This window comes from Myotis yumanensis, unplaced genomic scaffold, assembly GCF_028538775.1.
Source record: "Myotis yumanensis isolate MYYU_CA2020_CCGP unplaced genomic scaffold, mMyoYum1.0.hap1 SCAF_8, whole genome shotgun sequence".
NCBI classification, from domain to species: Eukaryota; Metazoa; Chordata; class Mammalia; order Chiroptera; family Vespertilionidae; genus Myotis; species Myotis yumanensis.
This window is the reverse complement of record NW_027223759.1, coordinates 18,762,542-18,790,130: the sequence shown is the minus strand read 5'-3', so window position 1 is coordinate 18,790,130 and position 27,589 is coordinate 18,762,542. Positions and strand designations below refer to the sequence as shown.

Sequence of the window (27,589 nt, the reverse complement as noted above, 5' to 3'; positions counted from 1 at the left end):
ACCACACACATATAAGTGCATGTGTAACTGATGAGATCTGACTAAGCTGTGGATTGCATCAATGTCAACTTCTGACTTTGGATATTGTGCTATAGTTGTGTAAGATGTTAACATTGGTCCCTGGAGGACACTTCATGGGACTTCCTATAAATCTAATTATTTCACATTAAACATTTAAAGAAACAAAGAATAATAATATTTTTTTAATGAAACTTTCTTTTTAAGAAGCAAATAATGGATCAGAATTAGTTTTTAAAAACTTTGTTTTATGGCTCTGTGTTTTGAAGTTTTTATGGTAGAATTGCTTGATTTATTAAGATCTTTATTATCTTATTAATTTAATCTATAGTTTGAAGTTGATTTGGTTTATAAAACTATTTCCTTTTAGCATTTTGTATTCATGTCCTTTTTATTTATTAGTTTTTAGAGAGCGAAAGAGAGAGATGGATTTGTTGTGCCACTTACTTCATTTATTGGTTGATTCTTGTATGTGCCCTGACCAGGGATTGAAGCAGCAATCTTGGCCTATTAGGACGAATCTCTAACCAACCGAGTTACCTGGTCAGGGCGGTGTTAATGTCCTTTTTAATGCAGCTACCACTTGTCTTGTGATGCTGGTCTCCACTGATATCTTTCTGTCCAGCTAAGTGGATGTGACTGGCAATGGCACCCCTCTGTCCTCATCATTCTGTTATTAATCTCTCCCAATCATGACCAGTTTAAAAAATATGGTAAAAAATTGGACTAACCATTTACATAGGGAAAAAAAAGTTTTCCTTTTTTGTCTCATTCCTATTTTTTTTGAAACTTATTTTCCCTTTCAAATTCATGGCAAGTCTTACTGGGCCTCAATGTTTAAAAAATTGATTTAAAATGGTTCCATGATTCTAGATGCTTTTGTACTGAATCTGTGTCAGAAATATTGCCAGTGGTTACAGGAAGGAATAGATTTTCATAATAATAAGGTGTCAGTAATAAAGAAACCATGTGAAATTTTGAATGTTACGGCATTTACCACTTAACTTGAGTATATGGTTCTTGTGAATATGCTGAACTTGCATTTGGTTACATATACAGGCTACATGATTCATGTCCATAAAATCTGCCTTTTATAAGAAATGGAAGTTTTTGTCAGTTGAATGGCTTGTCAGTGTCATTTTTATAGAACCACTGATGTACTCTAGCTGACTTAATAGGGTGCTATTTGGTGATTCTCACAGTAGTGAATAACATATACTAATGTCAGTGATTCTTTCAGTGTAAAGGATGGATGGAATCTCTTATTGAAGTGCATAACCCTATACTTTCTAATACAGAGTCCAAAGAGAAATAGCTTTAGGGCTTGAGACAATTACTTTAAATAGTCACTGGTTTTATAAAAAATAGGCAAGAATGCTCAAAATACCTTTCTTTTCCTAATATATATTTCTTGCAGTTTCTATATTCTTAGTCTTAGGCATCCAGTTTGATTTAAAAAAAAGTTCAGAGCTATTCAAAACTATCTGAAAACCATGTATATTAAACAAAGAAAATATGGAGCAGAGCTTTCAAAGTTAATTGTAAAGTTTTGTGACTCATTAAAACTAGATATTGCACTTGAGGTTATTCATTAGTTTGCTGGAGACAAAAATCTTTACTGGCTTAACTATGTAGAAACTTTAATATAATATAATCTATTTTAATGGGATTTTCCATAAACTATGGAGATTCAAGGGGAAACTAAATGTTCTTTGTAGATAATTGACTTATTTAACAAACTAAACAAATTAACAAAAAGAAAAACTGTTCAATTTATTGGAAGTTTTCTGTTTAAACATGTTTTGTCTTTGTTGGTTAATAACCCTTATTTTTCTATGTTGTATATGGAGAGTGTGTTAGAATGTTTCACTTAATGGATTTAGCATGAGGATTCGGAAAATCAGCCATAATATTATTATTGCACCATTCTGTCTCATCATATGTATTTTACAGATATTTTATAGAAATGGGAGCTATAGACAGGAAAAGTTCCTTCTTCAAGATTAAATTTTTGGCTGAGATTCTATTTTATTCCTAGTTTTAGTACTAACCTCCTCATAGGCAACTTATAACCAGCTCTATGTAAGACCATCCTGCATATCAGATATTTACATTACGATTCATAACAGTAGCAACATTACAGTTATGAAGTAGCAACAAAATAATTTTATGGTTGGGTTACAACATGAGGAACTGTATTTAAAGGGCCAGAAGGTTGAGAACCACTGCCTTAGAGTATAAATAAGGTAGAACTGCATCTAAAGATGTAAATGAGCCGTCAGTGAGAAAATATCTTTTGACCTGCCCTTTTAGTACACTGCTTTCAAAATTTCCTCTAGTCTAACCTTTAAAAAAAATGTTTTTTAATTCTGCCTCTTCATTTTTCATCATTGTGAAGGGGAGAGCAGATGGCTGTCATCTTTTCTTTAATAATCTCTCCCTCTTCCCCACTCTCATCTAAGTTTAAATATAATTGCTGCTGTAGGAGTTTTGAAAGTCCTCACCACCTAAGGGAATTGCTGTGGGAATGTGCCAAACAGTTGACATTGGACTTGAGTCTGTGAGGTGTGGAAGTGCTAAATAGGGTGGTTTTTCCTTTTTGTTTTAAGTTGAGGAAGATGGAACCTAAAAGACATTATGTATTTTATTACAAACCTCGTAATCAGGTTAACATGCTTTTACTTTTCTATTGAAATTTGTCTCTTCAAATGAATATTGAGAATGCTGTTGAATTTTAAAAATAAATGTAGTTATTTTTTTATTCAAACTTTGTTAATTATCAAAAAATTAATATACCAAAGCATTTATATCAACTAAGATTGATTAGGCAACTTCATGCTTACAGAAATTCTTTACCAAAAATTCTCTAAGAATAAAAATAAATAAACATCCTTTGGTCTAATAATTTCCCTTCTGAGAATTTACCCTTTTCAAGTAATGAAGATAAAAAAAACAAAAAGCAAAACTATTTGTGTTATTATTTCTAACTAGAGGCCCGGTGCACGAAATTCGTGCACAGTGGGGAGTGAGGGAGGTGGGGGGATGTCCCTCAGCCCGGCCTGCACTCTCGCAATCCGGGATTGCTGGCTCCTAATGGTTTGCCTGCCTGCCTGCATGATCACCCCTAACCACTCTCCTGCCTGCCTGATTGCTCCTAACTACTCGCCTGCCTGCCTGCCTGATAGCCCCTAACCACCTCTGCCTGCCTGCCTGATCACCCCTAACCACTCACCTGCCTGCCTGATCACCGCTAACTGTTCTGCCTGCCTGCCTGATCACCCCTAACTGTTCTGCCTGCCTGCCTGATCACCCCTAACCACTCGCCTGCCTGCCTGATTGCCCCTAACCACCTCTGCCTCAGCCCCCGCTGCAAGGCTTCATCCAGAATGACTTTCGGAAGGTCATTCGGCTGTCCAGTGTAATTAGCATATTATGCTTTTATTATTATAGATAGCAAGAAGTAGGGGGAATAGCTTAAATATGAGATAAGAAAATTCTGGAAGACAGCAATATTCTCTGAAAAGAATTATATTTTTATATGTTATTAACACTGGAGTATGAAAAACAGGATTGTTTCAGTTTTAAAATGTGTAGGACAATTAATATCTCTATTTTCAACAATATATAAATGTGTGAATGCATACAGCAAAGAAATAAAAGAAAACAGTAGTAGACTAGTAGGTAGGTACCTGTTTGTTTATAACCATTTTAAAAACTGTGTGTCTGTTAAGCAGAATTCAGGTACTCTGGAAAGAAATTCTACTTCTCAAGTTGCAATAATAGTATCTTCTGTACAGTTTTTCCAAAGAGTAATTGGATAGGTAAGGGCTTAGTCTCAGTCAGGGAGATTATAACCTGTGTGTGTACACTTCTCCACTCTGACCCATCACATCTTTTATACCTGTTAGGCAGACCTAGCAAATACATTTTCATATGGTGATTGTTTTAATCAAAATAGATATTCTTTTTTTTTTTAATGTTATTTTATTGTTTAAAGTATTACAAATAGTAGTACATATGTCTCCTTTTTTCCCATTGACCTTCCCCTGGGCTCCTGTCCCCCCCTCCCCTTCCCCCCGCCCCAGTGTCTTGCATCCATTGGTTATACTTATATGCATGCATACAAGTCCTTCGGTTGATCGCTTACCCGCCCCCCCCCCCCCCCCCCCAACCGTCCCCTGAAAGGAAACAGGTAATCTTACGTAAATATTTGAACTTTAAATATATGGCTGAAAAAGAACACCAACTATGAATTTTTAAATTATTTAATTAAGAAAAATTTTGGACATTTGACTCCCACTTGGTCATTTAACCACATCTATAAAGAGAAGAATTATTTTGATATTATTACTCATAAAGTTTTAGAGTTGCTATTTAAAAAGTTGCCTATGAAAATTTTATAATGCAGTAATATGTTATGAAGGAATTTGACCTGTTTTCTTAATATGCATTAAGTAAAATAACTATAGCATGCTATCATATGAGGAAATATATTTTTATATGTAAATATGTTTATAATTAGATAACTGGCTTAAAAGTATCCAGAAATAACTAGCTGTTAAATAATATTTATCTAGAATCACAAAAATCTAATGATTGGTGACAGTGTTTTCTGTAATATTCCAAATCTAGAGGTTTATGCTGGCACGGGTGGAGCATTTAGCTTTTATTTTACTTTTTTTTTTACCTTTATTTAATTGTTCTTTTGCTCTTTACTGTGGACTTTAATAATATTGGCCTTATATTTTCTTTTTCTTGTCACCCGTTTTTTTCAAAAATTGCTGTATGTATAAGTTGTTGCTTTTCCATTTTTTGTCATTGGTTTAAAAAGTTTCCTCTTGTAAATTTCTTTTTTATCAAGTTTAGTGATATCATAGCCTAGTTTACTAAAAGGACTAATAGAAAAGCATTTAAAAAATGAATTCTTTTGTTTTTATAATGTGAGTATTATTTTTCTAATAGAATCAGAAGGGAAATTCTTCAAAAAATGTATTAATATGCTTTTGTCTTGAGTTACGTAAGTGCCTATTTTGGACCTCATGACATATATATTTTTTAATTTTAATTGATTTTAGAGTAGAAGGGAGAGGGAGAGAGATAAAAACATCAATGATGTGAGAGAATCATTGATTGACTGCCTCCTGTACACCCCAGCCCCAGACATGCGCCTTGACTGGGAATGGAACTGTGGCCTCCTGGTTCACAGGTTGATGCTCAACCACTGAGTGACACTGGCTGGGCTCTACTGACATATTCATTAGGACTTTTGCTTTTGACAGAGTGATGTTTGATTCTATTTTAATTGTTTTTAGGACATTTGGTGTTAACTAAGAGTGATACTTAATTCTGAGTTTCAATGCTACTAGTATTTCAGTTACAAATCTAGATGTTTATAATGGCATGTGTAGAGCATTTAGCTTTCATTTTACTTTTTACAGTAGCTCCAGAACAATTTAAAAAAAAAACACGATTTATTTATAGCTCTAGCTTTTGAAGAGACTGGGCAAATTCTGGGACCTTCCATAGAGGGATATTTTCCCCCTTTGGACATTTAGCAGATATTCATATTGAAGCATTATTCTGTCTTAATTGTATTCTGTAAACATGGGTGTGTAGCAGTGCATACAGGAACCCCCTTTTTTCTACCCCCTTCCATTTGTATGATTCTTTTTTTCTTCTAAAATGATGAAAATGACTAAGCTTAATATAGATCCATGGGTATCAATCACTACTGGTTCATACAGCTAAAATAAAAATAAACACCTATAGATACATCTACTTTTATGAAGTAGGAGGTAAGAGTGGCTACTAGAGATTTAGAATAAAGGAATACCTTTCTGTATAGTACAAGCTTCTTTTTTGGAAAAAAAAAATATTGTAGCCTGGAATTTATAAGCTGCTTTAGTATGCACATATTCCCAGCGTTGCTAAGGTGGCCAGAGCTTCATTAGTGACTGTGAGTTAATAACTGAGTTAAGCAATACTTTGGGAATTGGGCTGCTTACCTATAAATAAAAACTGTAATACGATCAGGGACAAAGGAAAACTTACCTGAAATGGTAGGCATGATCAGGAATACACTGAGCTAAAAGATTCTCTTTGTTTTAATAAGATAAGAAATTCATTCCTGCATTTCTGCAAAATGATAGCTTCAGTCAAAATCTTAAAATATGGAAACATGTAAAACATAAAAAAAAAGATATAAAACATATCTTTTGTCCAGCTGGTGAGACTCAGTGGTTGATTGTCAACCTGTGAGCCAGGAGGTCACAGTTCGATTCTCTTCTGGGGCACATGCCCAGGTTGTGGGCTCAACCCCTAGTGCGGGGCATGCAAGAGGCAGCTGATCAGTGATTCTTTCTCATTATTGATGTTTCTGTCTCTCTCTCTCCCTCTCCCTTCGTCTCTGAAATCAATATATTTTTTTAAAATAAAACATACCTTTTTTTTCTTTTTACTTTTTATTCCGCCCCCCCCCCCCCCACCAATCAAAAAGCATATCTTTTATAGGGAGAGTGGCCTGACACATTTTAAAGTATATATATCATTTTGGCATATACAGGAATCTATATTTGCATAAATAACATAGCTTATCCATGTTAAGTCATTTCAGTTTGGAAATTATTAGTGAGAAAGCTAACAGTTTGTCTTGCATATGCTTTTTTCTTCAAAAGAGAATAAGTTTATCTTTGTGCTAAACTATTTTAGTGGCATATGATGGAATAATATGGAGAACAATGGCCTATTTTAAAATTTTGATGTATGTTACAGTATATCATACTTTCAGTGAGTTTATGACTAGGAATGTTGGGAAAGTTCTGATATTTTGTTTAACATGGAAAACATGGAAAGTAGACTTAAGAATTCCTGTTGGAAATTAACTTTTTAAAAAATATATATTTTATTGATTTTTTACAGAGAGGAAGGGAGAGGGATAGAGAGTTAGAAACATCCATGAGAGAGAATCATCGATCAGCTGCCTTCTGCACACCCCCTACTGAGGATGTGCCTGCAACCAAGGTACATGCCCTTGACCGGAATCGAACCTGGGACCCTTCAGTCCGCAGGCTGACGCTCTGTCCATTGAGCCAAACCGGTTAGGGCTGGAAGTTAACTTTTACTGAGTAAACAAAACTTTAAAACATCTGTTATTTAGGCTTATTCATTAGGTAATGCTTTGGCTGGGATATGCTTCCATTTCCTCATTGGTGTTAATGTATCACTATTGAAATTGCTGAAAGTTTATTTTAAAGTTTTTCATTCTTGTTTTTCTACTTGTTTAGTTATTCAGTACAGTTAATCTCAAAACAGGTTCACTAGAAAGTTGATATAAATGTGTAATTATCGTAAATGTCTACTGTGCAGTACATCTTCCTTCTGAAACTCCTAGGATACAAATTAGAGTGGCGACTTCGGCAGTAGGTAGATTAAATAAACCCATTGAAAACAAAGCCAAATGCATTGTTCCCCCCACACCTCCTTCCCCAAGGTAGTCAGCAGTTTATATGCCATTTCATATACTTTTTGGCTAATCTCTTACAAATAAGGATCCTCCTATTATTCATTTAATAACTGGTTGTAAGAGAGGCGCAATATAGTAAATCTGAGTAGAGAATGCCTGGCATTTCCTAAGGTGCTTTAAAAGAAAAATAATAAAGATTAAAGAAGAAACATTTTTAAATTAATCTAGGAATTGGAGGCTATGTGAGTTCTCATCTTAGTTGTGTCATAGGGAAAGCTGCTTCCGTCTCTTAGGACTTAAGTCTCCTTATCTATGAAAGGAAGAGACTGATTAGATGCAGCGTCAGGCCAAAGCAGATACAATTTATGTGGTTGTGTCCAGCATACCCATTTAATTTTTGTGCCTTTGATATGATGTGTATTTTCCCATTCACTGCTGTCTCCACAACTTCCTGCTAATTAACACCAGGCTCCTCACAGCTGTTTGGAATCTGATTGGCCCTTGTAGACATTATAGTTAACAACCCTTGGACTAGATGTCACTCCCAGCTTTTAAGAAATTCTTGATGTTTCTTATGCTATGACAGCAGTTCTAACAGAGCACTTTGTCAGCATTCAAACATGTTGTTTCTTAGTTTTCAGGAGGCGGGGTGGAGCACACTATATTTTTCTTTAGTTGGAGCTTCATTAGGTAGCCTAGAGAGTTGGCACATTGTTCCTTAGAAGAAGAGAATACCAGAGGGATGTATTCATTCAGCTCAGTAGTTAAATGTGGATTTTTCTGCCTTTACAGAATTTACTGAATAACTGCCATAAAGCTGAAAGGTTTATGACTTGAAGCATATTTACACTCTAAGGCACTAGCATCTTCCTGAGGAGGTTCCATGCTTCCCTGATGGTGTCTGCCATCTCATTTTCTTGATGCCAGCTTATCTCATTCTAGTATCTATTAAGGCTACATTCTGTTGAGTGACTAATGTCAGCACATTACCAGCATTGATAGATACTATTTTAATATGCTTTTTTGACAGTAAATAAAGCCATAATGAATAAGCAACTAGTATAGTCATGGCCCATTTATTTATTTCTGTAATTAGACATTAGCCATCCACTTGTTACAGTAGATACATAGGAGTATTCAGGGTTAAGTCCTTGGCTTTATAGGTTGGTATATTCATTTATCTAAAGATTCTGTTATTAATGCTCTGCAAATATCATTAAGAAAGGAGATTTAGAAATGGGGCTCTGTGCTTGATAAAAAGTTGAAGTAATAGTTTACATGTAAAATAATGAGTGTGATGTAAGTCAGTGATATAGCTAGATTGCTAATGTTTTGGGGGTTTGGTGTTAAATATGGAAATAGTATATGATGTAATGAGAACACACCGGCAATGTTTATGGGATAATACTTTGACCTAGTCAGACATTTTGAGACTCATTTTCAATACACAGTAAAGTTACTATTTTAATACTAGCTTCATTAGAAAATGTTTTTTATTCATTGAGTGATTATTAAAAATTATATTTGTAAAATATAAGTTTTACTACATGCAAAAACAACAATTTCTATAGAACCATGATATTTATGATAATTAGTGAGAAGAATAAGATTTAGACATTCAGTATAGCAAACATGGCTAAATAGGATTCTTTTATTAAAAACATTGAGGGAAAGTGACACCAAAACACAGGCAAAACTAACAAATTAAGAATCACAAGATAGGGGATTATAGATTGGCCAAGGTTTAGTGTTGCATTTGAATATGCATGAATAGCCCCAAGTCTAGAAAATATTTAGCCTCTTGACAGAGCTCTGCTTTTGGAGAGATGGAATAGGAGTATTGAGTTGTTCAGTCTTCTGACTTGTATGTATTGAGCAGCATCTTGGAACATCTCGGTTGACATGCTCTAAGGCAGTGTTGCTCACCAAGTCATCTCTAGAGGGTGACTTTAGTGTGTACCTGTCGGATCCCAAACACATTGCAGGCTCTGCTTGTTGTTGATTGTAACAAGCACTGTGGAGCCCTGTAGTGTGGCCAGCTGAGCCACGTGCTGTAGACCAGAGCACTTTTGCTCATAGTCCAACAGGAGAGGAGACATGATTGGGAGAATGAGTATGCAGGTGATAGCATTCAAGTTCAGATTGCTGTGGGCTGAACTAAACTTTTTATTCACCTTCACTTTGATAACTTAGAGTTTTATTTGTGTGTGAAGTAATGTATTGATTTTGGTTTTTCAGAAAGGAAACAAATTTGTTAGTGTCAGTATGACTTCATTGCTCAGTCCTCTGAAGGAAAGATTTGTATTTTCTTTATATGGAAAGCTCATTTTATTACTTGTTTTAGCATAAGTAAAGTTTCTATTTTTATTTTTAAATAATACTTAACCATGAAGAAGAAGAATCGCTTAGGTAAATTGCTTACTTTGAATGAGAAAGAAGCCATCCTCACTTGATAATTTATTTCTCATTCTTGTTTTTTGTCAGGGGTGAAGGCATGTCTACAAAGCAAACAATGCGAACAGGAGGAGAAATATGAGATTCCTCAAGGACCACAGAGAAGCAGGCTCAACCGAGAACAGCTGGTATTTTCCCTTTGCTACTACTTTCATTGTTCTTATATCTGATTATTATTATCGCTATCACATCAGGAAAAACTCCTGCCCTTTCAGCAAGTCCAGGTGACTGATTCAAATTTTAATTGTACTTATTTCAAGCACTTGATTCTAAGAGATGATCACGAAGAGCAGTAAAACCCAGAAGGTAATAATTTCACACTGTTAATGGGTTTTTGGCATCTTGAACGTTGCCATAAACCTTTCAGAATCTGAGGTGAAGTCGCAGATACAGGAAGGAACTTGAAAGAAGACTTACAGCTGCTGCTCGGATTTAGTTACCATATGTCTTTATTGCCATATATTGCAGTTTTAATGGATAATGTTCCATTATCCTGTTGATGTGTACATTAGAAATGATGAAGAAGAAAAATTTTCATACAAGGGATTCTGAAACTTTTCTTTTCCCCCATAAAGCACACAGAAGTGTGTTTCATAGTTAATTGGATCCTTGGCCATGGCTTCATAATGTATTGTGCTCCATGCAATACATCTCTAAACCCTGCAGCCGCACTCCTGAGCAGCTGCCCTAGAGCCTTAGGCTGTTAATATATAGGGCCTCAATATAGATGGGCAGAATTATAAAAGTTCGTGGAAAAGATGGTATCCTTATAATTTAACTTGAGCCCGTATCCCTGAAGCATATTTCAGGTACCCAGGAATCCTTGGGCTTTTAGGTCCCACCAAATAGGAATTAATTTTCTGATAAAAGAAATTTGATGAACAGTTTTTGTTTACTTTTTTTTGTGGTTGTTTTATACAAAACACATTAAAATCTGATGAGAGTCAAAAGTACCTGAGATGGTGACTGAGTCTTAGGGAAAAAAGTATAACTAGGAAACCTATAAATGCAGAAGTCTTTTTATTATGACCCAGAGACTTCACTTGGAATATACCACATCCCAGCACCTCCTTAAGTAACTGCTTAACTGCTCCTGACTGTGTTTTTAATTCCCTCATTTATATGCAGTGTTTTAAAATATTTTGATCTGCTTTTAACAAGCTTTTTTCTTTTAAATATATATATATATATATTTAATTGATTTCAGAGAGGAAAGTAGAGGGAGGAAGAGAGAGAAACATTAATGATGAGAGAGAATAATTGATCAGCTGCATCCTGCATGCTCCCTACTAGGGATTGAGCCCACAACCCAGGCATGTGCCTTTGACCAGAATTGAACCCAGGACCCTTCAGTCCACAGGCCAATGCTCTAGCCACTGAGCCAAATCAGCTAGGGCACAAGCTTTTTTCTTTTGTCATTTCAGTTGCCAAAGCTGTTTGATGGATGCTACTTCTATTTTGGGGGAATCTTCAAACACCATCCCAAGGACAACCTTATTAAGCTCGTCACTGCAGCTGGGGGCCAGATCCTCAGGAGAAAGCCCAAGCCCGACAGTGATGTGACTCAGACCATCAACACGGTCGCCTACCACGCCAAACCCGATTCTGACCAGCGCTTCTGCACGCAGTACATCATCTATGAGGATCTGTCCTGTCACCGCCCAGAGAGGGTTCGTCAGGGCAAAGTCTGGATGGCTCCTTCCAGCTGGTTTATAGATTGTGTGATCTCCTTTGAGTTGCTCCCTCTTGACAGCTGAGTACTACGCCACAGGCACACGTCAGATTGAATGTAGACAGTGTGAGGACCTAGCCATTTCACTGTCTTGATCATTCTCATTTTTATAAATAGGTAGACTGATTCATATTTTTTCCCTTGAATTAAAAAACAATCTTATGCCAGATTAGGAATTTATTCTGTGCTTACCATTTAGATGCTGAGATTGCATTGAAGGATTTTCTTTTTAAAACTGATGTATGTTTTGATTCATCATGTCTCTGTACTCAAATTGTCAGCTATCAAAGATTAATGAGAGGGTATCAGAACTATTGCTTGATATAACAAGTGGTGTCAGTTATATCTCAGTCTTTTAATGTTTTTTTGATGAAATAATCTATACCTGCCATCAGCAGAAATTGTCATTCGTTAGTAAACAAAACATTGTCAGATAATTTATTATTATGAAAATAGAGTACCTGGTTTACATGTGTTCCGATAGGTGTTAACTTTTTCTCCTCTCTTCGGTTGTATTCATTTTACATTGTTTCTTATAACTTAGTTTCTTATAATTTTCTTGGACGTCTGTAGCTACTTTTTTATCTTGCCTCTTTATTAGGAAATCATGATTTGAACCTTAACGTTAACTGTTCTTTGGTGATGAAAGTCAGCATTGGCTCATGGCACATATTTTTATTGTATTCACTTGCTTATCGTTGCTGCTATATTTATCTCTATGAATACATACTTCAAGCATTTTCTCCAACATATTTTAGTATCAATATTTCTTAGAATGTCTCACCAGACTAGCAAATTGTCAATCAAATGGTAGACCTTGCTATCTATTGCTAAAATAATTTTTTAAAGGTCTTAATTTCTTCCTTCATAAGGTTTTTTGTTATTGTTCCTTTTCTTCTTTCTTCCCTCCTTTCTTCCTTCTCTCCTTCCTTCCTTCCTTCTTCTTTTTCCACTACTACTACTTTTTAAATTTTTAAGTTGCTGTGGAGGCAGAAGTTGGGGATTACTTTATTTAGAACAGATTTTATCCAGATGACACAAAAGGCCGTAACAGTAAGTCCAGAGGTAGGAATGGGAAGAACTTACTCATAATAGCACGATAGTCAAGGCTGCGGAGCAGTGGACAGGAGGCCACCTGAGAATGGGGAGACCTAGGAGGTTACTCCAATCTGAGTGTTCTCGTTTGTGGATCTGCAAGGTACATTAGGTCATTTAAAAACATGTTTTAAGAAGTCTTCCTAGAAATTAAATGTTCTTAAAACTCTAAGGACATGGAAGGAAGATACTGTGACACCTGTCAGCTTGGTCACTCCTGGGCCAAAGAGACAGTTGGATGACCACTGGACTAGAATACCAAGAGCCTGAAGTTAATGGACATTTTAAGATTCATTTATTTTAAAGTTGAAGATTCTGCTGATTATTCAAAATAAATTTTACTTTAGTTTCTTCTTAGACATATTATTTTTCGATATCAAGAAATATATTATGTGAATGCAGTAATGTACTGCTAACTCTGACCTTCAAGGGTGAATTAGCTCTGAAACTCCAACCAGTAATGTGTTTGTCCTGCATTTCCTTCTAATGGAGAATGATGAATACCATAGCACCAAACAAAACTGAGGGTTAGATAATGTCTGGATGGAAGAATTTAAGATGCTTTGGGAATTTGGGTTGTCATTTTTTATTTATAACTGACTTTTCATCATTTTCTATTAGCTCATTGGTCGCATTCCTGGACAGGTGTGGGTCTGTTCCTCTGATCTGAATCCCTGTTTGTAAAAACCCCTTTGGGGATGTTGCTCACTTTCCTTTATTCCTTTTCTTGGTCTGTCCTCCTCACTCTTTGTCGTATTTTGTCCCCCACTATTCAGCAGTTTTATTTTTGCTTTCTTTAAATACTTATTTTGTTGGCAGTGGGTTGATGTCAAACTCTTGAAACTTGTACTTTCTGCATAGATATACTTGTAATTATTTTCATTTCCAATCATAGATTCAAGCATCCTTTTATTTACCTTAAATCATTAAAGTTATTTGTTTCTGTATCTTCTTAGAGGTGGTTTATTCTGCTCCTGGAGAATGAGACTCACTAAGCCTTGTGAGGAAATCTTTCAGCTAATAAACACTTATCTTTTGAAACACTAATGCTTTTTAATTGACACCTGGAAGTTTCTATAAGAATGGCTCTGTGAGAGAAGTGGGGAAGGCACTACACTATTCACCTTTGACTTTTCTCCCGACGTATGAGTGAAGTTTTCCCATCAGTAGCTATCCTGGCCACTCAACTATGATTTTGTTTGGAGGCACTTACTTTGGATACCAAGACTGCTTAGAAACCCACCTTAGAAAGGACTGGCCAGACTTCCATCAGCATTGTGTCACAAGCCTGGGTTGCGGGCTCAGTCACCTCAGCCCTTCTGCTCCATGACCTTGGGATAACCTTACTTTACATATTTCTAAAAAAAAAGGAGGCGGGTCTTTTCTACTTTTAATCCATAATTTCTGAGACTCTTGGAGATCATTCCTATTTGCTTCATGGCTAAAATATTACTAAAATATTTTGCCGTCAATGAAATATAAAGGTCTTTTCCTGAATTGTACCAGTGTGGCTATCTTCAAGTTTCTAAATACTGCTTACAGAAGTGTTACATCATTACTGCAGAAAATTTGCAAAGTACAGAAACACAAAGAAGAAAATAATTTCCAAATTCAGGAATCATAAAGTGACTAATTGTTTTGTTTGGCCTTCATAGTGTTAAAATTTTTCATTGAATGTTATTGAAAGGGCACGCGTGCTTCAGTTCCCCGCAGTCCCCACTACTCCTTACTGTCTGTCCCCTTCCATTTGATTTATTTACTTGGCCTTGGAAATATTGTCAACCCACAACCCAAAATAACTATTAACATTCTTATCTTTTTTATTTTTTTAAATTTAAGCATACACACACAGCTTTTATAACTAAGGCATAAACCTCGAATATACATTCACTCCATATTTTCCCATGTAATTAAGTATTCTTGTCCATAATTTTCAATAGTTGCATCCTATCTATCAACAACATATGTTATAGTTTATTTAACCATATCCCTGCTGTTGAATATTTGGATTATTTCTATTCTAGATAAAGCTATATAAACATACTTATAATCCTATATGATAAAACCCTAATACGCAAACCAACCGAATGGCGGAACGACTGGCGGAATGACCGGTTGCTATGATGCGCACTGACCACCAGGGGGCAGATGCTTAATGCAGGAGCTGCCCCCTGGTGGTCAGTGTGCTACCACAGGGGGAGCTCTGCTCAGCCAGAAGCCGGGCTCACGGCTGGCGAGCGCAGTGGTGGTGGCGGTGGCCGACGCCTCTCCCGCCTACGCAGCAGCGCTAAGGAACAGCAAGCTGAGCAGTAAGGAGCAGCGAGTGGGCAGGTGGTAAGGAGTGAGGGGTTCCGGACTGTGAGAGGGATCCTGGACTGCAAGGGGGGTGTCTGACTGCAGGTTTTGGCCCAATTCCCCCTCAGTGGACATCCCCCAAGGGGTCCCGGACTGTGAGAGGAATCCCCCTCCCCTGCTCCAGTGCACAAATTTTGTGCACCGGGCCTCTAGTATGTTTATAGTAATAAATTTTGGTCCTGGGGGGAGTGTGAGATTTTTTTTAAAATGTAATGCTAAGTCACCTGTCATTACCATTTCTACAAAATGCAGTGCACACCATATACATTTAGATTAAGGTGTATAGTTATGCTTAAAATATAAAAATTATAAAATGAGCCTTAATTGCTTGCTATGATTTTCATGAGTTGATGAGACTACATATAAGGTTGAAAACATTTCAGCTCTTAGGGGTTTGAAACTAACCAGAAAAAAAGGGGGATAAAGGAATCATAGGCTTTTTGGTGGAGACAAAGACAGGGAGCAAGAATAGGATGGATGAATGTAATTTTTAAAAGTTCTCTAGGTGATGTTTATGCCTGCACTTCCCACAGTTGTAAGTCACTTCTCTGGTACCATTTATTGTTGGAAATTTACTTGTGACATGGTCACACCATGTAGAAATTGTATTTCTGATTTAGGTGCCCATTGCAATGCAGCATGTGTGTGTGTTTGACTAAATGTAACCATGTATTATGTATGTTTTCTATCTGATTGCCCAAGACACACATTTCTAAAGCTAAGGTATTTGCTATAGAATATGGTGATTGATATGCCTTAAAGTCATCACTGTTCTCCTTTTTCTGTCGAAGTCCAGACACCTGGCGGTAAATTCAGATTATTTTTCTGGGTTGTGGAGTGGTGATTAACAAATACAATGTTTAATTAATTTTAAAAGGGAATTCAGACGTTCTGAAATGTAAACCAAGTCTGAAGATTTCGATTGGTCTTTCTTTTCCAGGTATGTGACAGAAGAGCTAAGCCTTCTTGTGTAAAAGGCAATAGACTTTCCTAGGAAGTACCCTCTTATTTATAAAGAGCTTGCAAAGATTCACTAGCAATTAGACATATGCATTTTACCCTCTTCCTTTAAAAACTATGTATGTAGCTTTACATTTTCAAAAGAGGTTGAACAAGAGTCTGGTACTGATTCACTTACTAATTTGTACATTGATTCATGAGACTTATTGGGAAACTACTGGATTTCCTGCTTTGTTGTTCACCTGGAGCAACTAAGGTGAGCAAGACCTGGCTACAGCCTTGGAGGGGCTTACTCTGTATTAGAGCCACCCAAGTAAGCCGGTGATGGCACAGCTGTTCTTGGCATGGCAGCCCCTGCAACTTCGTCAGGACACACTTCGAGGAGGCTACCTCGCCACACATGACTCGCTGGGCACAAGACCCAACTAGTGTTGGCTCTGGACCTAATCAGGTTAGTTCTGAAAAGGTATCTCCAACTCATTCTTAGGACCAGATGAATTGCTGTTTCCCATTATTCTCACTAACCATTTTCTGATTCCCCTTGAGTGATGATTTCAGTGTTTTGCAGAAAAGAATGACATTCCATCAATAGTTTATTAGAAGGTTGTTTTTTTTTCTTTAATTAGGAAGTCAAGTCAGAAATAGGAAATGCAGCCTGCTTAAGCCATGAATAGGAAATGAGGTTTTTGTTCTCAGTGTTTGATTTGCTAAATTAGCAAATTTGATCTCAAGAGAATTTAAACACTAAAGATATTCAGATTTATCTACTACATCTTTTAAATATTCAAACTTTTTTTTTTCTTTCATAAATTCAGATGTAGTCCTGAGAAGCCAGGGTTTTTTTTTAAATATAGTATGAGTGCATTCATGGTTAATTATTTTAGCAGGAAGCCTTTCTATCTAGTGTTTTCTGGGCAGGCACTTTTTTTTTTTTTTTTTAAGGTAGCACTATAGAGATTAAGAAACTGTGTAACCCAAAAATAAAGGCAGTATTCACAGGAGATCTGCTAAAATGCAAATTGAAGTCATGTAGGTGTAGGGAGGTGATGAGGGTTTTAAAAAGACATCATTAAAGAAGGAGCCATCAGCCCGGTTGAACTTGGATCTATGACCCAGGAGGTCACCTGTTTGATTCCTGGTCAGAGCACATGCCTGGGTTGCAGGCTCGATCCCTAGTAGGGGGCATGCAGGAGGCAGCTGATCCATGATTCTTTTTCATCATTGATGTTTCTATCTCTCCTTTCCCTCTCCCTCTGAAGTCAATAAAAATATATTAAAAAAAGAAGAGGAAGGAGCCATCAGTTGATAACACAAAAAGATAAGGACAATGAATGGTGACTCCTCAGGAATTTGGGGGATGGAACATCCAGTAGAAAGCCAGTCAGTTTCCTGCAGCTGAGGAAATGGGGAGAAAGAATCAGCACGTTGAAGTGTACGTTTGAAGTGTGTGTACATCTGAAGTGTGTGTGAATTGCTTTATGTCTTTTTAAGTTTCACTATAATTTCTTAAGAATGGGTAGGTAAGCCAAATCTCTCCACTGGAAGGTGAGTTTGTAGGGTTTGTGGCTTTTCATCTATAAGAAAATAGTCATCCAGTTTTCTCTTTGTGCATTGAGGGAGTTGGGGGCTATAAACCACAGAGCTTGCTTTGGGTAGTAAATAATCTCTAGAAATATATCCAGGTGGTTACCGCGGGGGAATATGTTAGAAATTACATAATAATTCTGGAAGGAAATGAATTCATAGAATAAAAAAGAGGAATTTAAGAACTGAACACATCCCTGATGGGCTCCTTCTCACTAAAATTGTCAGCGTGAGCTGAGTGTCAGGAAATTGTGAATTAGAAACTTGAGCCTGAGCCATTTCCTTCTCTTGTTCTGTATCTTTTCCAAAACTTTATTCCTTCATAAATCATTTCCATTTGGAGGTGAGTATCAGGACCACTAAAAGCAGCTTACTGCTTGTTTAAAAAGGTTACGTCACACACAAGCTGAAAGGCAGCAGAATTGGAGCTCAGAGCTTTCCCCTCCTGATTAGATGTCCCCATTTTCTCCACGTATAATTGGGTGTTTTTTTCTCGCCAGTTCCGTCAGCAGACCTTGTCAATATTTTTCCTTGATGCGAGGCCTCTGCCTCACCTTTGTCCTGTGTCTTGAACAGAAGCCTGCTTGCATTGTCGTTGATGTACCTTTCTGTTTTACTTACTTCTGCTAAATCTCCATTCACCGGGGTGTCTCCATTTTCCCGCTTTACTCGGTGTGTTTGCCTCTCATTCAGTGGTGTTCAGTTTCAAGTTCTGAGCTTAGAGGCTCTCCAGTTGTTTTCCAGCTGGTCAGCCAAGAGGAAAAAAATGTTACACGGGGTTCTTGGATTCTCTTCAGGCCTTCATTTCCTCGGTGTTGGGCTCTGAGTGTTTAAGGGGCTTGACCAAAACTTCATTTTAGTTTTGCTGAGAGTGGAGCTCAGTCTGATTCAAGAGCCTGAACCTCAGCCTCCACAATATCTCTGAGCCCAGACATGACTCCAGAAAAGGCTTTGGTGTGGAGAACCAGCCCCCAAGCTGATTGCAGCAACAAGTCTAACGAGAATGAACTCTGAAGAGCCGTGTGAAAGAGGCCCCAGACCACAGTGGTGAGTAATGGGCTAACTTTAAGGTATAAAAGTTAACTTGAATGATTGGGGCAGGTAACTATCTGTCACTTTCTTTCCTTTCTGTAAAATGGGGACAATAATGTATTGTGGGGTCATGAAGATGAAATATAATGTGTTGGCATAATCAAGTAATCAATACAGAGGGCCAGTCTGAGCAATAGATCAGCCACATGGATCAGAACAGCAGTGCAGATAGGGAATCTTATCTAATAAAGAGGGAATATGCAAATTGACCATCACACCGAAATGGTCAAGATGGCTGCACTCACAGCGGAGGCCGAGTTCCTGTAATGAGCAATCAGCAGGGACCTGAGGCTGCACCCCCACCTGGTAGGGCTTGACAGGGGACCTCAGGCCGCGCCCCCCACCCCAGTGCCAGGCTGGGGGACCTCAGGCCACACACCCCCAACCTGGCACTGGGCCAGGGGACCTCAGGCCGTGCTCCCCGCCCCGGCGTCAGGCCGGGAGACCTGAGGCTGCACCCCCTGCCATGCAGGACTTGACGGGGAACCTCAGACCACGTCCCCTGCCCATGGGGCTTGACGGGGGACCTCAAGCTGCACCCTGTAGCCTGGGCCAGGAGACCTCAAGGCACGTCCCCCGGTGCCGGGCCAGGAGACCTGAGGGTGTGCTGGGGGACCTGAAGCTGCGCCGCCCTTCCGGCGTGCACTGAGGGACCTGAGGCTGCACCCCCCACCCTGCGGGGCTTGACAAGGGTGGGGCTGGATCTCGCCCAATGGGGGTGGAACCGGCTGGGTCTGGGTCTCGCATGATTTTGAGGTGCCACGGGTATGCAGGGACTTGACTCTGGATCCCGCAGCGCACCCCAGACTCTGACAGGAGGAAGATTTTCATATATATTTTACTAATTTTCTTTCACCTCTGACACTTCCATTATAGAGAAAAGCAAATAGCAATATTAAAATATTTCCTCTAATTAATCCCCTTTTAATGTGCACAAATTTGTGCACCGGGCCACTAGTTGATGATATTTGCCTTATGTAACATGAAATCTAGGGCAAATTGGTCCTTTTCCCCACCTTGCAGCATTGTTACAGGTGTTTACAGCTCTGGACACCATGTCTGCATTTTAAATTAAAAGAAGGAAAGAGCGCAAATGCCCAGATCTCTCAGCCACACCTCAAATCTGCTTATGTCTCATTGGCCAGAAAGTCACAAGATCAGCCCATCTGCACGGTGTTGACTCTAATAACAACAAAAATGGAGCTGTTGGTGAGGAAGCAGGGCTAGCCAGCATACTCTGTGTGTGTGTGCATGTAGGTTTGTACATGGTAATTACATGTGTGTAGTATGTTCCAGAAGCAGTAGCAGAAATGACAAACTGCCAAAAAACTAGGGAGGAATTGGAGCAGCAGCTGTGGCCAGCAGCACACACACCAGCAGGGCAGCTGCTGAGGCTGGAGGGACTCAGTTGGGAGAGAATGAGATGTTCCTGCTACATACATTAAGACAGAAAAAATGAACTTGCAAAAGAATGACATGCAAATATATACAAACATGCACACACAAACACATATGTCTCTATGTTTACATATATTCCTGTTTAGGCCTTAAGAAGTTACCTTCATTGCCTAGGTAGAGTGATGACAAAAAGCCTCTACATTGGGCTTGAACTCCATGAGGATTAATTACCTGCTTCCTTATCCTCTGTCCTTGGCCTACCTCATAAATGATTGTCGTCAGACAATAATTAATGTGAATTTTTCTCACCCTGTCCCCACTCCCAGGGGAAATGCAAACCAAAACCATGAAACATTCACTTAAGAGAGAATGGGCTGACGGCATTGTCTTTGCTCCTGAAGACAAGAGCTCCGTGATCAGCTGCACAGGGTGAGTGTGGGCATTCTGGCCACCGAAAGGGACTTGTGTCTTGGTTTAATAGGATTTCAAATTCACTTGTTTATGACAGACAGTTGTATCTAGAAGTAAAGCTGTTTTGAGATAAGAATGAAGTAGGAGCTATCCTTTCTGTTGTCCCTGACAAGCAGTCAGCAGCCCAGCTGCAGAGGGGCCCCGCCAGGTCTTACTGATGAGAACATGTGGAGAAGAAAGTGGCAAGGGACATGTGGACTATGAGTGCGGAGAGTTTGTGAGGACTGTTCGAGAGACTCTGTCTGGGGAAGGCACACTTGGCTGACCTATGTAGTTCTCCAGAGATCCTGAGACACTGGCTCCTGCTGTGGCCGAGGAGCTCGTCAGTGGTGCTAAGAAGGGCTCTGGTCCCTGGAGCGATGACCCTCAGAGCAGCTTCGCCTGACCTTCAGCACAGGTGCCTCTGGCCCCCACTAATGCCCTCAAACAACAGGGTCTTTTCGTTTCTGCGCTGGCAGCTGGAATTCACCTCCCGGTTGGTTAAGCCACCTCTCCAGAGAAACCAAACTCATAAAAGCTATACCTCCAATTAAATGTGGGCTTTATTTCTTTCATCTCCCCTGGCCTGCAACAATGGTGTGATTAATCTGTCACTTGTTTGGAGTACATTACTTCTTAATTGAGCTTATTAAGAGATGTTATCCTGTATGCTATTGGCTTCTAAAATTATTATAATTCCCACAGCAAACCTGTGTTAAATAAATGGCTGGCAGAGACAAAATCAACCTCTGAGTATAACTTTGCCCCCTCCCCATACAAAACAGGTCCAGACTTCTTTTTAGCCATGTAACTAATGGGTAAAATAAAAGAATCTTCAAGAGTTCTAATGCAAAATGCACGAAACAGATAGAAATACAACCCACAAAGAATACTACGTTCACTGCTAGTGGTGAATTTCTGATAATGCTGGAAAATGGCCCAGCTAAAGAAGATAACTATGATTTTCTCCTATCTGCCTTAAAATATGAAGGTAATGCAATTTTAATATGCCCGCATTTGAGAGAGGAGCGTGGCCTGTATGCATTTCTTTTGCCTTTGATCTAATAGAATTTATTTTACCCTTTCGTAAAATAGGCCACCTCAGAGAATATTCTTGCATTTTTAGTTAAAATGGACTAGTAACCAAAGAATTCAGAAAAGAGGCAAAATTGGTCCCATCTAGCACAAAAGAAACATTAAAATTTTGGAGATACATTTGAGTGTTGAACTGTCCTTGGAAACAACAGTGCAGAATTTTTAGATAGGCACATTTGTGTCCCACAGTTATGAGTGGAGCTGGGTTCATCGTGGCCCTGATGGAGTTTGCTGGCTTCGGCTGCTGGTTTTTGCTATTGTAATGATAAGAGCTGATGCAATGGGACCGGAGCACCAGATATTTATGTAGATGTACTCTCTGTGGCTTGAAGGATTCTGCTTTACCTAACGAATTCCAAATCACTGCTAGGCATGATTAGGCCAGTACAAGGTTTCTCAATTTCTTAGAGCTTTGCTACATATTTCTGCTACATAAAAGTCAAGGCTTGATTAAATTGAATCACCATCTCCTGATAATAAGATCTGTGACTGCAAAGCAACTCTTAGAGCACCCACTCATATCCAAGCCTTAACATGTCAAGCATTTCCATCTCTATCAGAACAAATGCAAGGGTTTCTGAAATGCTTCAAATATAACATTTTGTCAAATGATATTTTGTTTTGTATATTAAGAACATAGCATTGAAACCATTTATTTTTATTTTATTTATTTTTAAATTTTTTAATTGACTTAGAGAGAGAGAGAGAATGGTAAGGAGAGGGAGAGAGAAACATCAATTGGCTACCTCCTGCATGCCCCCTACTGAGGGTTGAGCTAGCAACCCCAGAATGTGCCTTGACCGGGAATCGAACTAATGACCTCCAGGTGCATGGGATGACGCTCTACCAACTGAGCTACACTGGCCAGGGCAGAAGCCATTAATTTAAAAAAAAAAAAAAGTTCCCTTTGGTTTTTATACTATTGCCAATAATGGCAACTATGAAATCAGGATTTAGCAATAGTTTTGATTCATGAGGCAGAGTAGCTTGCATTTTGCTCTTCTGTGGCAATATTGGATTTTCAGAAGAGGCAGTAGTAAAATATTTATTTTATCTGAGTAAACCAAGCAGATGGGAGTCAGAGGACATCAGGAAGGAAATATATGTTCTTCTGATACTGTTTTGCAGAGGCTCTTTTGGACAATAACCATACTTTATGTTCCTGTCCTTTACAATATTCTGAAATTTCTAGCGCAACATAAAATAAATTTGTACTTTTTCTGTTAAGTCAGTGGTTGTAGGTTCTTCAATAAATCCCTCAAGTTAAACCCGGTTGTGTGGTCTGGAGCAGCCTGATGTAGTAGCAAGCCCATGAGACAAGGAGTCGAAGTTTTGCTTTGCTTGGCTTCCACTGGACCATTTACCAACTGTCAACCTGGGCAAGGCCTTTCAGAGTCTTATTTTCTTGCCTGAATCAAAAAAATAATCATCTTTGACTTTCCCATGGGGTTGCTTTGAACATCAAGTAAGAAGGGATGTGTAAATTGTTAGGTCCTCCCCTGATACAAGGAGTTATAATTTAGGAGGCTTAGGACCTCAAGCTCGCCTTTCTAGACTCAGAGCTTATTCCGTCAAGGGGAAAAAAATAGCCAGCATATGTACTTGACCAAGGCAGACGAAGTGATTGGCTGTCAGAGAAATGGGAAGAGTTTTTGACATCAAATAGGTCTGCTGTTATAAATGGCAGCACCTCCCAGAGCTCTCTAGTTCCAAGATAAAGATTTGCAATAATAGAAATATTGTCAAAATATTAACCAATTTAAAATTGAGATATTTTATATGCCAGGTAATCAAAGGTAAATAAAATCAATGATATTGTTACAAAATACATTACACTCTTAAAATTATGTAATACCTTTATTGTACAACAAGATACAACTATTATGTAGTTTGGATAATACGGTTTATTTGTCATCCTCCTTCATATTATTTTAAGGTAGCCAGTTATTTCTTGAAAGTGGTTATTTATATTTTTAAGAAGATATTTTTAGATGAAAATGTTTTATTCCTAATACCTCTATTCTTTTTAAAGCTCATAGTATATAAAAAATATTTTCCTGAGCTATTCCTCATAATTACATTCAGTAGTGTAGGAGAATCATAAATTGCAATCAAGATTAATCTTTACATTAGATTCTTAGTCATGCATAGATTCAGTATCACCTTCAAGAATTAGAAAGGGGGACTTTAATGGCATAGACTATTAAATTTGCAAAGAAACACATGAGAGGAATCTAAAAAATATATGTAGTCTGAACTTGACAGGGAGTGAAAATATGTTAAATTGAAATTTGTCTCTGAACTTATAAACTTGCTAAGCTACATAATAGTACAGGAAATATTTTCTGAAAAGTATTAGAAATCAAAGGTCAATTCAATAGGACAATAAAATGACATTACCAGAAGTTAAGTGATTTTCTTTTTTATTATTGAAGGAAAGCATCTTATCAGTAAGTGTCATTCTCCTTAAAGTGCTCAAAATAATTTCCAGAAGAAAAGTCGTACTGAGATTTTTACACTGCCTCCTGTACTACTCTCACTGGGGATCAAGCCCACAACCCAGGTATGTACTCTGACCTGGTTCATAGGTTGACACTCAACCACCTCGCCACATGGGCCAGGCTAAATTTTGGTCTGGAAAGAGTTTTGTAAACTTGATTGCACCTGATTCCTCCTTGTTGGTTAAGCAGACAATCAATAGTCCTTCAGAGATGTGAGTTACTTGTAATGGAAGGGATATGTCTTACAGCACTAAGAGGGGACCACTTTCTCCTGTCTTTCCCTTTTCTTGTAACTCTGCATCTTCTCTAATAAGTATTCCTAAAGTCCTGTTCTTTTGCAAGGAGATCTTTGTTAGAAAACTAAGCATAAAGACTGCAAGATATTGGACCGTATCTGCTCAGCCTTGAGGTGAAATATAGGCTATTATGTTTCTCCATAGGTATAACTTCATAGCATTTAAGAATAGAGGATGGGAGAAATGCTTTTGGGAAGAGTACTCATTAGCCTTTACGGTTTATCAAGTGACAATAATTCCAAATAGTAATTGCTTTCTTTAGCACATAACACTAAAGTCAAAATGATCTGAGGCAATTATAGAATTATAGTTGCCAGGGTCTGATCCTTGATCTTCTGAATCAGAATCTCTGAGTATAAGGCGATACAGATAAGTGTTTTTAAAACTAGCCGCCAGAATATATTTTCTGTATTCTTTTTTATCTTCTTCTTGATATGTCTACCAGTCCAAGTTAGAACTTCTGGGTATATTCTTTCTTTATTTTTTGTTTTCCTGAAAATTTTTATACCTTTTAGTCTACCTTCTGGGAAACTTTCTTGCATTTCCAACTTATCTACTGAAAACTTTATTTCAAAAACATATTAAATTTTAGGTATTCATGTTTTCTACATAATATAAATATATGTTCTTAGTTGTTTTTTCTTGATGTTATCTACAGTGGTATCAGATTTATTTAAAATTAACATGGAAATAGGTTTATTTAGATCTATGAATATTTCTTAGAAGTTGTAGGATTTTTAAACGATGATGAGAGAAAAATACATAAATTTAGAACCCTTGAGAATGTTTCTGACTTTATAATTTTAATAAAACATTTTCTTTCAGTTTTATCACTAAAAAGCTAATACTTAAAAAAATCATCAGTCTAATTTTGTTCTTGTTTTCTATGCAATACTCCCTTGAATATCTTTGAGGACACAAAATAGCTTTTGATTCATCTGAGGGTGTTTATCTTGCTTTTTATCTCTAATGTTATAGATTTTTCTCAACTTTTGGGGACTTCTGATATTGAATCACATTCTAAAAATGGGGACTGATGGGTGGATGCTCTATGGACATGGGCAGAGTTAGTAACACCAGGTTTTTTTTTCCCCCAGAGTGAGTGTTGAGGGAGCAAGTTATTATTGCCAGGTGTCAGAATCAGAAGGGCTATACTCAAGGGCACACCGCACTGACTAGGCTGTCCTATTCCAAGATCTAAAAAAATAAAAATAGAAATGTAGACATGGTCTCTGCTTGGATATAAATGCTGGCTACCTAGACTCTACATGGAAGGGAGGGGATATGAGGAGAGTGGGAAGCGAATCACCTTTTCTGTGATATACACAGACGTATGATCAATTATCCTAGTTTCTGCCTCCCCTCTCCCTCATGTCCTTTGTCCAACCTGTTCTTTGTATTAAGTCTGGAGACTTGATTAGCTCTCTACTACACCGAATCCTACTTTGTTTAAACTCTAGACTACAGCTTCCACAATTTCATCTCATTTCAACACTCTTCCATCTATTTGTCTCTTCTAGAAATAAGTGGAAATAGCTCACCCATTGAAGGCCTTCATCTAGTCTTTGTGGCCTTTACCCTGCACTGTCATTTGAATGGGGTTTAATAGAGAGAGAGACAGAGCACATGCTCAGTCAGCCCATGGTCTTAGAGAAGCCAATCCGGCACCCTCTTCAGCATCAGTGATTCCAAGTGGTGTTTCCCATCCCACCCTGGTCTTAGCCATGAATTCAGGTCTGATGCCTCTAAATCAGCTTGGCTGACTCCTCTAAATTAAATTGATTAATTAGCTTGATAATGTGATGCTCCGAGATCCCTTTTATTCTTGAGATGCTCTCTTGCTGGTAAGAGCTGCAGCGGGTAGCATCTGGGTGTCTGCTTTCACTCTAACCCATGTGTAGGATATCTGCCAAATATTTTCTAGTTTCTGACATAGTTATACAATTTTTTCTCTTTTGATTATTTGAATAGAAGTCTGTGTGAAGTTAAGTACCCACCTCAGTTGCTATTTAACTTGGAAGTCCTTTTAAAAAAAAAAAAAAAAATTAAATCTTTAGTGTTGAAAGTATTACATATGCCCCCTCCCCCCCTCCATTGACCCCCTTCTAGCCCACCCCCACCACCCACCCCAGGCCTTCACCATCTCCATGGGTTATGTATATAAGCATGTGCGTTCTTTGATCTCTTCCCACCCACCCACCCTCCCCCGCCTTCCCTCTGAGGTTCAAACCCTTCATTTACAAATACGGACATTAAAGTAGAGATAGTAACTCATCTGAGAAGTGACAGGTGGGCTTACACTGAGGTCTTCTGACTGCCTTCCCAATGCTCTCTCCCAGTACGCCACACCTGTCCTGCCACCGCCTGGCTCCTGGGCATGAATTATCCAGGGCCACTGTGATCGTGGACCACAGGAGCATCAGAGTGTCTTGCATTATGACTATTAAATTATTCTTATTTACGTGGAGCTAAAATGTGTAGCCCAGTAGCTAATACTAGTTGGAGCTAGTTTTTCCTTAGTGTCAGAAAAACCAGTTTTTTTTTTTTTCAGTGTAGTGATTCTTCATTAACAGCTGTGCCCTCCTTCTCTATGCTGCCCATGCATCTTTCTCTTTTTCTGATTAAACGATCTTATTTTTTCCCAGCACATTTTAAGTTTGTAATTATGGTAAAATGCACATCACATAAAAGTTATTATCTTAATCATTTTTTTTTAAAATATATTTTTTATTGATTTTTTACAGAGAGGAAAGGAGAGAGATAGAGAGTCAGAAACATCGATGAGAGAGAAACATCGATCAGCCGCCTCCTGCACATCCCCCACTGGGAATGTGCCCGCAACCCAGGTACATGCCCTTGACCGGAATCGAACCTGGGACCCTTCAGTCCGCAGGCCAACGCTCTATCCACTGAGCCAAACCGGTTTCGGCTATCTTAATCATTTTAAGTGGGTAGTTCAGTTATGTTAAGTCCATTCACATTACTGTACAATCTCCTAAACTCTTTTCGTCTTGTAACACTGAAGCTCTGTACCAGTTAAACATCACCTTTTCATTCCCCTTCCCACAAGCCCTTGGCAAACTTTCTACTTTCTCTC

At 38.2% G+C, this 27,589-nt stretch overlaps 1 protein-coding gene across 1 annotated transcript in view; it reads left to right on the top strand.

Annotated features, from left to right (window-relative positions):
• BARD1 (BRCA1 associated RING domain 1) overlaps positions 1 to 13,743 on the top strand; it is a 65,285-nt gene extending 51,542 nt beyond the window's left edge. The window contains exons 10-11 of the mRNA XM_070423302.1: positions 9,965 to 10,062; positions 11,359 to 13,743. Coding sequence (XP_070279403.1) covers positions 9,965 to 10,062; positions 11,359 to 11,691 — 431 coding nt within the window. The 3' untranslated portion in view covers positions 11,692 to 13,743. The remainder of the gene's footprint in view (positions 1 to 9,964; positions 10,063 to 11,358) is intronic.
• Positions 13,744 to 27,589: the final 13,846 nt, after the last annotated feature.